Here is a 12087-nt window from a genome sequence, read left to right on the forward strand (position 1 = left end):
TTTCCAGCTCCAGCTCAGAAATCACAACTACAAGTCTCCGCCCCTTGCTGGGCTGTGACCCCCTCCCCAACCTAATGACACCTTTCAGAAGCCTTCATTATGGTTGATCCCATCTTTTCAACCTCCTCTTCTATAAGAGCTTTCCCATAAGCATTTTATTGTGCTTAAGTCTTTTCCATCTGAGAACAAAAATTCTTCCTCAACTGGTCTTCCTCCCCCAGCCTCTTTACAGCCAAAATCCTCGGATTTTCTGGGTGACCTCTGTCCCCTCCCCTTCTCCGCATTCAACCCCTCTGGGCTGGCTTCTTCCCCACCCTCTCTCCCAGAGACCCCCTCCTGCCAGGATCAGTAGCAGCCTATGTCTTGCATCTGGTGGCCACTGCCAGACCTCACCTTCAACAGGGTTGACACACTGGCCACTCCTTTCTTTTTCTTTTCTGTTTTTGTTTTGTTTTGTTTTTTTCAATTTAGTTGTGGAGGGCGCAGCTCAGCTTCAGGTCAAGACATCTTCAATCTAGTTGTGGAGGGTGCAGCTCACTGGCCCACGTGGGAATCGAACTGGCGACCTTGGTGTTATGAGCACTGCGCTCTAACCATGGAGCAAACCGGCCGCCCTCTTTTTCTTTAATTAAGCTTTTTATTATGAAATTTTCAAACCTACAGAAAAGGAGAAAAAATATGTTAAACCTCCATGTACCTATTACTCAGCTTCAAAGTTATTAGCGTTCTTTTCTTCTTATTTCCTCTACGCCCCTCACAGTCCCCTCACCCCATTTACTGGAATATTTTAAGGCTGATTTTAGGCACTCTATCGTTTAACCAAAAATACTTTGGTATGTGTCTCTGGCAAGGATTTTTTTTCTTTACATAATCCTAATTCATTATAATTTCTAAGAAAATTAACAAAAGCTCCTTAATTATCTCCATATTCAGTCTACGTTTAATTTTTTTCTGATTGTCTCAGAAATGTTCGTTCAAGTCAGAATGCAAACAAGGTCCACACATTACCTTTGGCTAATATGTATCTTAAATCTCTTTTAGTCAACAACAGTTGGACAGTCCCCTCTTTTTTTTAATGCTACATATTTGTTGAAGAAACGGAACCATTTGTTCAGAAGATTTTTCCATGTTTTGGATCTGGTATCCTTTGGTGTTATTTCACATGTTTCTTTATTTCCAAGGTCTTCTGTAAATGGGAGGGAGATCTTGGGCTTCATTAGGTTTAGGTGGAAATTTGTTCTCTCTTTCGGCAAAAATTTATTACTCCAGTCTTCTTGAAACACACTCTTCCCTGGCCTCCAGGCTCCACACTCCTGCTCTGGTTGCTATTTCCCAGTCTCCTTCATAGGCTCTCTCTCCTCAGTCTACTCTGAGAGGGACTTCCTCAGATCTCCGTGCTGGGTCTGCTGGCCTGCCTGTTCACCCTCCTCTCGCATGGGCTCATCTCCGCTTCCCACCATGCTGTTATTTACCAGCTATGGGCCGATGACTCTCTCATGTGGGTACAGCCAGCCCCATCTGTTGTCCTGAGCTCTCCCCCAGAGGCCACTTACTCTTGTCATGCCCCACACCTGTTCCACCCCCATATCTAGTGTATTCGGCCTCTGAAATCTGTCTCCTCCCCACCCCTTCCGTCTATCTCCTGGGCAGCTACTGCAGCCCCCAGTGGGTCTCCACTCAGCAGGTAGAGTGTTCCAAATACAGATGTGACCATCTCACTCCTCTGCCTCCCTGTGTCAATCCCTCAGAATCATGTCTGGATCCTTCCCTTGGCCCTCAGGCCCTGTCCCAGCCTCATCTCTTCCTGCCCCGGTTCCTGCTCTCCAGCTCTGGCCACATGGCACTGCTGGTAGCTTCTTGGCTGTGTTGTGCAGTTTCCTCTATCGGGGACAGTCTGCATCATCTCACCGCCTACTCCCTTCACAAGGTTGGCTCTTACTTCCTGTTAGTGTTGCCCGAGACATCACCCCCCAGGAAGCCTTTCTGACCCCCTGTCCAAGGTTGAAGTGTCAGAGCCTAACTGGCCAGCAGGGAGAGGCAGCCTTGGGGTGGGCAGGTGGGTGGGTCAGGGTACCTGGGGGCCCACTGCCCGTGTACCCCCAATTGTTTGTTATGCCTGGCTTCTCATGGACACCCCATGCTCTCCTGGCAGCAACGAGTTCAGCAGGCTGGTGGCCGGGGAGTACCTCAGCTTCTTTGACTTCTCAGGCCTGACTCTGGACAGAGCGCTCAGGTCAGTGGGGCTGGGAAGGGGCAGTTCCCCCAGGTGGTCCAGGCTGTACATCTGGAGTCTCATGCCAGTTCTATCATGAACTTGCTGTGCAACCTTGGGCCAGTGTCTTGACCCCTCTGGGGAGGCTGTGGGGAAGGAGCCATCAGAGCAGCAGCCATCCAGCGACTCAGTGATTGCCAGCTATATGGTGGGCGCTGGGGATCTGGAGGTGGGAATGCATTATAACTCCTTACTTCCCCACAGTCAGTGAGGGAGAAGATTTGATCTCAGGTACTACTGGTGTTTGGACCCAAGAAGTAGCCCTCAGGGCCTGCGGGGTGCAGGGAGAGGAGGACGAGGAATGGGAGGATGCAGCCCAGTGTGTAGCAGGCCTGGTGGCTGGGCCAGCAGGGAGACACCAGGCCAGAGCCCTCGGGAGAGGGATACCAGTCTCTGGGCTAAGGCTGGGTAGTCCGTGCATATTAGACCTTTTTGCTGTGTCCTGCATGTCTCTTACACTTTTAAAAAAACACACACATATTTTCCATTCTTTTTTCTCTGCTTCAGTTGGGATATTTTCTGTTGACCTGCTTCTAGCTCACTTACCCTTTTCCTGTGTCTAATATGGCATTAAACCCATTTATTGAGTTTTTTTACTTTCTGTTGTATTTTTCAGTTCTAGAATTTTCATTGTATTAACAAATTGTTTTTTAGTAGATCTAATTCTCTGGGGAATTCCCCATTTTTCACTTGTTTTCTCCATTTTCCCCTCTCTTTTCATGACATATTAGTCACGGTTGTTTCAAAGTCCTTGTTTGCTCACCCCAATATTTGCATTATCCCTATTTGTTTCGATTATCTCTTTTTCCCTCTTGGTTTTCCATCGTGTGTCTTGTCTCCTGTATGCTTAGTAACTTTTTAATTAGATGCTGTACATTTTGTATACAATTATAGTGGTTCTAGATCATTATATGTGACTCCAAAGAGCGTCTGCTTTGTCTTTTGCTGAGCAGGTAGAGGGGAGAAGGGAGCATGGTCCTAATCCAAACCAGGCTGAGCTGAGGAGAGTTTCAGGGTTCACCCCATTCCATGGGGAAGGCCCACCAGGCTTTCCATGGGGAGTTTGGTGTGTTCATAGGGGCCTCTCCCTTTGGTAGGGCTTGAATCCTAATTTTGTCTCCTCAATGAAGCAAGACTGTTAAAAACCCAAATCCTTCTGTTTCTCAGAGGCTTTCTGCTTAGCTTTTTATGTTTTGTCCTGCACATCTTCAGAATTTGGCAGATCTCTCAAAGGAAGGCTGGCTGTATGTTTACAGCCCCTCAAGTCTTCGGGTTTGTCTTGTTCACTCTGTGAAGCCACCAAACGTTCTGCCTCCTACCTGTGCCCATCATCCTCCGGGCCCCAGGGAACAAACAGCTGCAGACCAGCCCACCTCCTCCCTCCAGAATCTGGGCCCTTTTGGTCTTTGTTGCATCAGCAGTTTTCTGTTAGCCTAAGAGAGATGTAGTCTGGCTGGCTTTTCTCATTGTTCTCAGTGGACATGTTGGTCTCTTGTCAGCTGCTCTAGCCTGAGCAGAGGCTGAAGTTTGCATTGCATTGGAATGAGGAAGATTGGTTTGGGAAGGTGTTAGTTGGGTCAGCTCATGATCAGAGGCATGGGTGCTGGGCTGGTGGACCTTGTATATTAGCCCAATAGATTGAGGCTCGACTGCGCAGGCACTGGGGAGCCACAGCAAGTGCTGGGTGTAAAGCAGATTTGGGAGGCAGTGCTGACAGCAGGATGCTGGTGGCCTTTGATCCAGATGTGTGAGGGCCAGGTGGGAGAGGACAAGGCCTAAATTTGGTGGCAGCTGTGCTGGGTTGGGGCTTGGTGAAGATCTCCAGGGATGGGGTGTTTGGGCTGGGGAGTAGGAGGTGGGATGGATGGTTCATCAGTAGGACAGGCTAAGGATGGAATGGAGGATGGGTTTTAAAAAGTCTTGGTGGAGTATGAGGAGAAGAGAGAGAGACCAGAGCTGGGGGCTTGCTGGAGGGAAGAGAATAGGGAGCAGGAGAGACAGGGAGAGGAGGAAAACTAGGTGGCAGAGTGTTTTTGTGTAGCATTGATTGATTGGGATGAACTAGAGAGTGGCCAGCAGTTTTGGATGCCTTGGGAAGCCTCAGAGGGTAAGGGCTGGCCAAGGTGGGGCTCCCAGCTCCCAGGGTGTCTTAGAAGCAGCACGAGAGAAGATAAAGCAAAGGGGGCATTACAGAAACCAAATGAACTGTTGCAAAATTAGGAACAAACTGGCTTCGTGACCCCAGGACACATAGAGGCCCAAGCTGTCTCAGCTTGCAATTTCCCCCAGGTGAGGGACCCCTCCCCATCTTCTAGCATCTCTGGCTTTGGGATCAGCTGCCAGGGCCCCTGAGAACTGGGGACCTTTGAACTGGGCCTTGAGGGGGATTCAGAGCTGCCCAGCAGAGGAGGGAAGGGCCTTCCAGGTAGAACCCAGCCTGCTCAGAGGCACCTGTCCTATCTGGGGTGTGGAGATGGTTGGGGAGGCAGCAGGTTGATATGAGGTTGGAGGGACAGGAGGAAAGTGGGGTAGACAGGAAGGCTAGGATGTGAGGAGCTTGGACATTATTCTGACAGCCCTGGGGAGCCAGTGATGTGTTTTAAGCAGGGGCTGCATGTGAGTTTGACTGCATGTGAGTTTAGAAAGACCGCTGAGTGTCTGCAGGGAGGATGTGTTGGGGCGACGCAGGGCACACACCTGTCTGGAGGCTGTTGCAGGTTTCCTGGGCACGTGATGAGGGCAGAGGAGGAGAAGGAGGGATTGAGATTGGGGAGAAGAACAACTTGGTGACAGCTTAGCCTTGGGGTGGGAGAAGAGTGAGGGAGGCCAGGGCTGGGCTACATAGAGTGAGGAGTAGGAATGATGGAGGCAGGGCAGTCTGAGGGGCACCTGTGCACAGTTTGGGCATAGAGAGGGAGTGAGGAGTGGGCATTTACCCTGAAGAAAAGCTGATGCTAGCACTGAGGTGTTCCCTGTCTTTGCTCTTCGCAGTCTGTCCCCTGCCTACTTCCAAAAGGGCCCTGGAGGGGATGAGGGCTGAAACTCCAAAGCCTGCCAGGCCCCCTGGCCTCAGCACCCCAGAAGCCATCCTGGGGGCCAAGGTGTCTCCTGGGCTCAGATACTGGGCACTAGACAGTTGGCCCCTTCGGGCAGGCATGTGTGTTGTGGGGGTGGTGTGGGGTGGGTGGTGGGGACAGGGTCTCCTGCCCTCAGTGAGGACCCAGACTCACTTAGGGGCTCTGGGAGGCCCTCAACATCCTTAAATTGTCCTCCAGAACCTTCCTGAAGGCCTTCCCACTGATGGGGGAGACGCAGGAACGCGAGCGGGTTCTTACTCACTTTTCTCGTCGGTATTGCCAGTGCAACCCTGATGACAGCACCTCAGAAGGTATGGCCACCTGCCCCACTGCCTGACCCACCTAGCTCCTCCCAGCCAGCCCCCAGTCCACTGCCACTCCTGTCCTACTCAGTAAACATTGAATGAATAAACTATGGCACATGGATTGGGCTCTGCCTGCTGGGCAAGTGACCTCCCAAATGTCTTGCCCATTGTCATTCCCTATGCCTGAAAGTCCTCCTTCCTAAAGACTCAGTCCTTTGGGTCTTCATTCTCCCTGGTCCTCTGTCACAATGCCGATTCTTGGTGTGGTGGGAGTCCTGGTGTGGGGGTCTGTGTCAGGGCCCTTTTAGGGGCAGGACTTGCCCTATGGGTGGACCTGAGTCTCAGGAACTGGGGGATCAGGCTGGTTATTGGAGGAGACACAGACCATGGCCTGGCACCCAGAGCCATTCCCGAGTCTGAGGTTCAAGGTGAGTTTGGCCACAGGAGGTAGGAATCTGGGCTAGAGCAGGCCCAGGGTGGTGAGGTATCCTCTGAGGGAGAGATTGGCTCTGACCTGGGGCAAGCAAGTGACCCCAGTGCCTCAGTTGGGGGTGGGGCAGGGAACATCACACAGACCCTGGGCAGCTTTGGCAGGTGGCTGGCCTCTTCCAGTCTCCAGGGCCTCCAGGCTGGCTCTGTGTTGCTGAGGTTAGAATGAGTGGGTCCTCACACTGAGGGTGCCACCATCTCTGATTTAGATGGGATCCACACGCTCACCTGTGCCCTGATGCTGCTCAACACGGACCTGCATGGACATGTGAGTTGGGGAGGTAGGGAGGGGGTGTATCCTCTCACTAATGCGCCATGTTGTCCAGGGGCCAGCCCTTTCTCCAGCCCCTTCCTGAGATCTCCTGCTCAGTGGCCATGTTTCTTGTAGCAGACCTAGGAGCTGGGCAACTTTGAGTCTAGGGCCCTGCCCTAGTTTATCTCCCTGAGATCTGTCTGGGTCCCCATCCAAGCAGGGCAGTGAGAACAGCTGAGGAACATGAAAGTTTGGGATGTGCTAAATAAAATGCACACCCCTAGCTGTGTCCAGGACAGACATTGCTAAAAGATCATGTGCTCTTCCCACCCCTCGTCCCCCAAGCCCGAATCTGGCCTCATTAAAGTGCCATGGCCCAGGCAGCCCCTACCAGTCAAATGACAGTTTCCCTCAAGAGACAGTCTTGTGACCCCGCTCCCCACCAGGCAAACAGTGAAATGACAGGTGGGTTCCCTGGGTGGGCTATGAGGTTGTGTCTGGTCCGGGCCCTAGGCTGTCTCAATGCTGCTCTGATTCTATAACTCCTTCTTTTCCCTCCGTCTGCTCCGGGGACCCCCTCTTTGGGCTCTCTTGCCCTCCCTCAGGTGGTAAGTGTAGCTGGTGTGCATGCACTGTGAGCCTAGACCCCCATCTCCATGTTCCCCTTCCATGTCCTCCATCACTGCGTCTGGCCCCACCAATCACTGCCCCATCATTGCTCACCCAGGGGTGGTCAGAGATACCTGTTGGGATATTTCAGTGCTCATGGGGACAACAGGCCAGCATGTCTGGTTCCAGAGTTAACCTGGAAAATCTAGGGCATATTGGGTGGAAGAAAGTTGGGGCAGACCCGACTTTAGATCCTGTTCTTGCCTCCATGTGGTAGCTCTGCGGCCCTGGGCAGGACAGTGTCTCTCTTTGGGTCTCAGGTTCTGCATCTGTGAGGTGGGAGTAATGACATCCCCCAGAGGGCCTGGGGAAAGACTGATAGGTAATATATACGCCAAGTGTCAGGGTGTGGCACCCAGTAAGGATTTTATTATGAATAATATCATTATATAAGAATAACAAGAGTATTCATTATTAGTATTAAAATCTAAATGAAGGAGAGCCCAAAGGCCCACCCTGCAGATCCCTGCGGGGGCAAGAATGTGAAGGCCACAGGCTGATGGCAGCCTGAGTGGGTGTGGGGACACTGCGGCACATGGCCTGGGGAGAGTGAGAGCCTCGGTGACCTTGGCAGGAAGAATAGTTGTGTGACAACTTCGGTTATATCCACCTGGGCCCGTGGCCTGAGGGTGGATGGTTGGGAAGGTGTGTGTATTCCATGAGACCGTCATCAGAGCTGATGCCCATTAATGGCTAATGGTCCCCTCAGACCAGCTCGCTCTGTTTATGGAAAGCAGGTATTGCTAGTGCACCTTAAAAGGAGCATTAAACACACCCCCATCCCCACCCTTGGCCGGCCGACGGTAATCTCAGGACCTAGTCACTGCCGCGCCAAGCCCTGGATGCTCCTCCCCATAGGAGAGCTACTCAGAGGACTGCAGCCGCTATTCAGTGAACCCCCAGGTCTAGAATACCCCCGAGCTTGGCTGCCCAGGGCCCCACATTAATGCCCCCAGCTGAAGAGAAACATCGACACCTTCATACCATGTTTCCCCAAAAATAAGACCAGGTCTTATATTAAGTTTTGCTCTGAAAGATGCATTAGGGCTTATGTTCAGGGGATGTCATCCTGAAAAATCATGGTAGGGCTTATTTCCCGGTTAGGTCTTATTTTTGGGAAAACATGGTAGGTCAGCGGTGGGTGGACAGGATTGTTCGGATAAGAGACATTGAGGATCCTGTCTTTCTCTCTGGAGGCAAGATTGCTCACTGGTCAGGAGCAAAGGTTGCCAGCAGGAGTCCTCTGTGCTTCTCCACACTGAGAGCTGTGTGGTCTGGGGCCAATTCCTTACCTCATTAAGCCTGTTTCCCCCATTGTAAAGTCCCTGTGAGACTTAAGGAGGCAGTGCTAGTAAAACCCTTAGCCCAGGGCCTGGTTGTTGTGCTTAGTGTATGTTCTCCAAAGGACCCCCATGGAAGCAGCGTCCCCTGCTTTGTGGTTTTCTCCTCTCCTCCTTCCCTCACTCTGTCGCTCCTCAAACATCCCAGGCCTTGGGATCGCTCTGTGGTCAGGCTAGCCATAACTCTTCTGCTGATACAGAGGCTGTGGGAATGGGTCCGAGGGTCAAGAGCAGGCTGGGACGCCCTGTTGACCGAAATGGGGGTGGTGGGGGTAAGGAGGAGTTGGGAACTTGAAAGTCCCAACTCATCCACCTCTCTTCGGCTTTGGAACGACCCAGGTACTTGTCTTTTTTTTCTTTTTTCTTTTCTGGGTACATGTCTTTTTGCCCGGTTGTTGTTATTATATTTTCAATCCGATAACTTACCTGGTGTGATTTCACTTCTTTGCAATTTGTTGTCTTGCTTTTCTGTCCAGAGAGAGAGATCAGTTTTAGTAGACGTTTCATGTGGACTTGAAAAGAAAGTGTATTTTGCAGTTGTTGGTTGTAATGTCATATATATATATATATATATATATATATATATATATATATATACACACATATATATCAATGAGGTCAAGTCTTTTAATTGTATTGTAATAATCTTGTTTCTCATTAGTGGTTTTTTTATTGTGGTAAAATACACACAACATAAAATTTACTATTTTAACCTTTTAAAGTGTGCAATTCAGTGGAATTAAGTACATTCACAGGAAGCGCAACTATCACTACTCTCTAGTTCCAGAACTTTTTCATTATCCCCAAAGGAAACCCTGTACCCATTACCTGTCATTCCTCATTCTCTCCTTCCTCCAGCCCTTGGCAACCACTAATCTGCTTCCTGTTTTTATGGATTTGCCTATTCTGGACATTTCGTGCAAATGGAATCATACAATGTGTAGCATTTTTTGACTTACAATGTTTTCAAGGTTCATCCATGTTGTAACATGTGTCAGAGTTTCATTCTTTTTTATGGCTGAATAATATTCCTTTGAATGGATGTACCACATTTATTTATCCATTCATTTGTTGATGGACATTTGGACATTTGGATTGTTTCTACCTTTTGGCTATTGTAAATAATGTTACTATAAACATTTGTGTACAAGTTTTGTTTGAATACCTGTTTTCAATGCCTAGGAGTACACTAGCTGAGTCTTATGGTAATTCTATGTTTTTGAGGAACTGTGAAACTGTTTTCCATAGTGGTTGAACCATTTAAAATTCCCACCAGCAATGTATGAGGGTTCCAGTTTCTCCATATTCTTGTCAACACTTCTTCTTTTTTTTTTTTTTAAATTATATCTATCCTAGTGAGTAGGTTTTTGTTTTGCTTTGCATTTCCCTAATGACTGATGACGTTGAGTATCTTTTCATGTGCTTACTGACCATTTGTACATCTTCTTTGCAGAAATGTCTATGCAAATCTTTTGCCCATTTTTTCTATTTTTAAAATTTATTTTAAAAAATGTAAAATATGCATAACAAAACTTACCATTAAGTTACCATCTTAAACATCTTTAAGTATATACATAGTTCAGTAATGGTAAGGCTATTCACATTGTTGTGCAAACAATCTCCAGAACTTTTTCACTTTCCCATACTGAAACTCTATACCCATTAAACAGTAATTCCCCATTTCCCCCTCCTCCCAGGCTCTGGCAACCACCATTCTAATTTCTGTCCCTATGAATTTGACTTGTCTAGGTACCTCATATAAGTGAAACCATACAGAATTTGTGTTTTTGTGACTGGCTTATGTCACTTAGCATAATGTGCTCAAGGTTTATCAATGTAGCATGTGTTAGAATTTCCTTCCTTTTTAAGGCTGAATAATATTCCATTATATGCAAATACCACATTTTGTTTATATGTTCACCTGCTGGTGGATACTTGGATTGTTTCTACCTTTTGGCTACTGTAAATAATGCTGCTATGAACATTAATGTGCAAATATTTTATCAAGACTCTGCTTTCAATTCTTTTGTGTATATATATTTAGAAGTGGTATTGCTGGGTCATATGGTGATGTTATTTTTAACTTTTTGAGAAACAGCCATGCTGTTTTCCATAGAGATTGAACTATTTTACATTCCCACCAGCAATGCAGAAGGGTTCCAATTTCTCCACATCCTCATCAACACTTGTTATTTTCTGTTTTTTGATTGTAGTTATCCTAATGGTTGTGAGATGGTATCTCATTGTGGTTTTGATCTGAATCTCCCTCATGATTAGTGATACTGAGTATCTTTTCATGTGTTGTTTACCATTTATGTATCTTTTTTGGACAAATGTCTATTCAAGTCTTTTGCCCATTTTTTAATTGGGTTGTTTGTCTTTTTGTTTTTGAGTTGTAGGAGTTCTTTATATATTCTGGATACTTGACCCTTATCCAATATATGGTTTGCAATTTCCCCCCATTCTGTGGATTGTCTTTCACTCTCTTGATAGTGTCTTTTGAAGCACCAAAGTTTAAAATTTTTATTAAGTCCAATTTACCTATTTTTTCTTTTGTTGCTTGTGCTTTTGGTGTCATATTTAAGGAACCATTGTTAAATCCAAGAAGATATACCCTCATATTTTCTCTTAAGAGTTTTATCTGTTATTTTTAGATCTTTGATCCATTTTGAGTTAATTTTTGTATATAGTGTGAGGTAAGAGTCCAACTTAATTCATTTAATTGTGGATATCCATTTGTCCCAGCACCATTTGTTGAAGAGGCTATTCTTTTCCCTATTAGATGGTCTTGGCACTTGTCAAAAATCAACCATAGATGAACGTGTTTATTTCTGGACCCTTAATTCCATTGATCTATATGTCTATTGTTATGCCATTGCCCCACTGTTTTGATTACTCTAGCTTTGTAGTAGGTTTTGAAATCAGGAAGTGTGAGTCTTCCAACTTTGTTCTTCTTTTCCAAGATTATTTTGCCTGTTGGGATCTCTTGCATTTCCATATGAATTTGAGGATAAGCTTTTACATTTCTGCAAAAGACAAAAAAAAAAGGTCATTAGGATTTTAATAGAGATTGCATTACATCTATATTTGGGGAGTATTACCATCTTAATTACATGAAGTCTTCCAATCCATGTTCACAGGATGTCTTTCTATTTACTTAGGTCTATAATATTTTTCAATGACCATTCATAGTTTTCAGTTTACAAGTCTTTCACCTCCTTGGTTAAATTTGTTCCTAAGTATTTTATTCTCTTTGATAGTATTGTAAATGGAATTTTTTCTTAATTTCATTTTATGATTGTTTTTCACCAGCACATAGAAATGCAATTGATTTTTGTGTGTTGATCTTGTATTCTGCAACTTTGCTGAATTTGTCTATTAGCTCTAATAGTATTTTTGTATACTTTTTAGGATTTTCTATATATAAGATCATGCCATCTGTGAATAGAGATAGTTTAACTTTTTCCTTTCTAGTTTGGATGCCTTTTATTTATTTTTTGCCTAATTGTTCTGGCTAGAACGTCCAGAACAGTGTTGAATAGAAATGGAAAAGTGAGTATCTTTGTCTTGTTCTTGATCTTAGGGGCAAAGCTTTCAGTCTTTCACCATTGAGTATGAGGTTAGCTATGGATTTTTCATAAATGCCCTTTATGTTGAGGAAGTTCTATTTCTAGTTTGATTA

General features: G+C 46.5%; 1 protein-coding gene across 6 annotated transcripts in view; it reads left to right on the forward strand.

The window, feature by feature from the left end:
* The window catches only part of PSD2 (pleckstrin and Sec7 domain containing 2), a 73774-nt gene that overhangs the window by 47048 nt on the left and 14639 nt on the right, over window positions 1-12087 (forward strand). For 4 of the 6 annotated variants that reach the window (XM_074313619.1, XM_074313620.1, XM_074313622.1 and 1 more), the window contains 3 exons: window positions 2153-2233; window positions 5548-5660; window positions 6353-6413. In XM_074313619.1, coding sequence (XP_074169720.1) covers window positions 2153-2233; window positions 5548-5660; window positions 6353-6413 — 255 coding nt within the window. The remainder of the gene's footprint in view (window positions 1-2152; window positions 2234-5547; window positions 5661-6352; window positions 6414-12087) is intronic. The other 2 variants (XM_074313618.1, XM_019740370.2) reach the window with 1 other exon arrangement.

This window comes from Rhinolophus sinicus, linkage group LG10, assembly GCF_036562045.2.
Source record: "Rhinolophus sinicus isolate RSC01 linkage group LG10, ASM3656204v1, whole genome shotgun sequence".
NCBI classification, from domain to species: domain Eukaryota; kingdom Metazoa; phylum Chordata; class Mammalia; order Chiroptera; family Rhinolophidae; genus Rhinolophus; species Rhinolophus sinicus.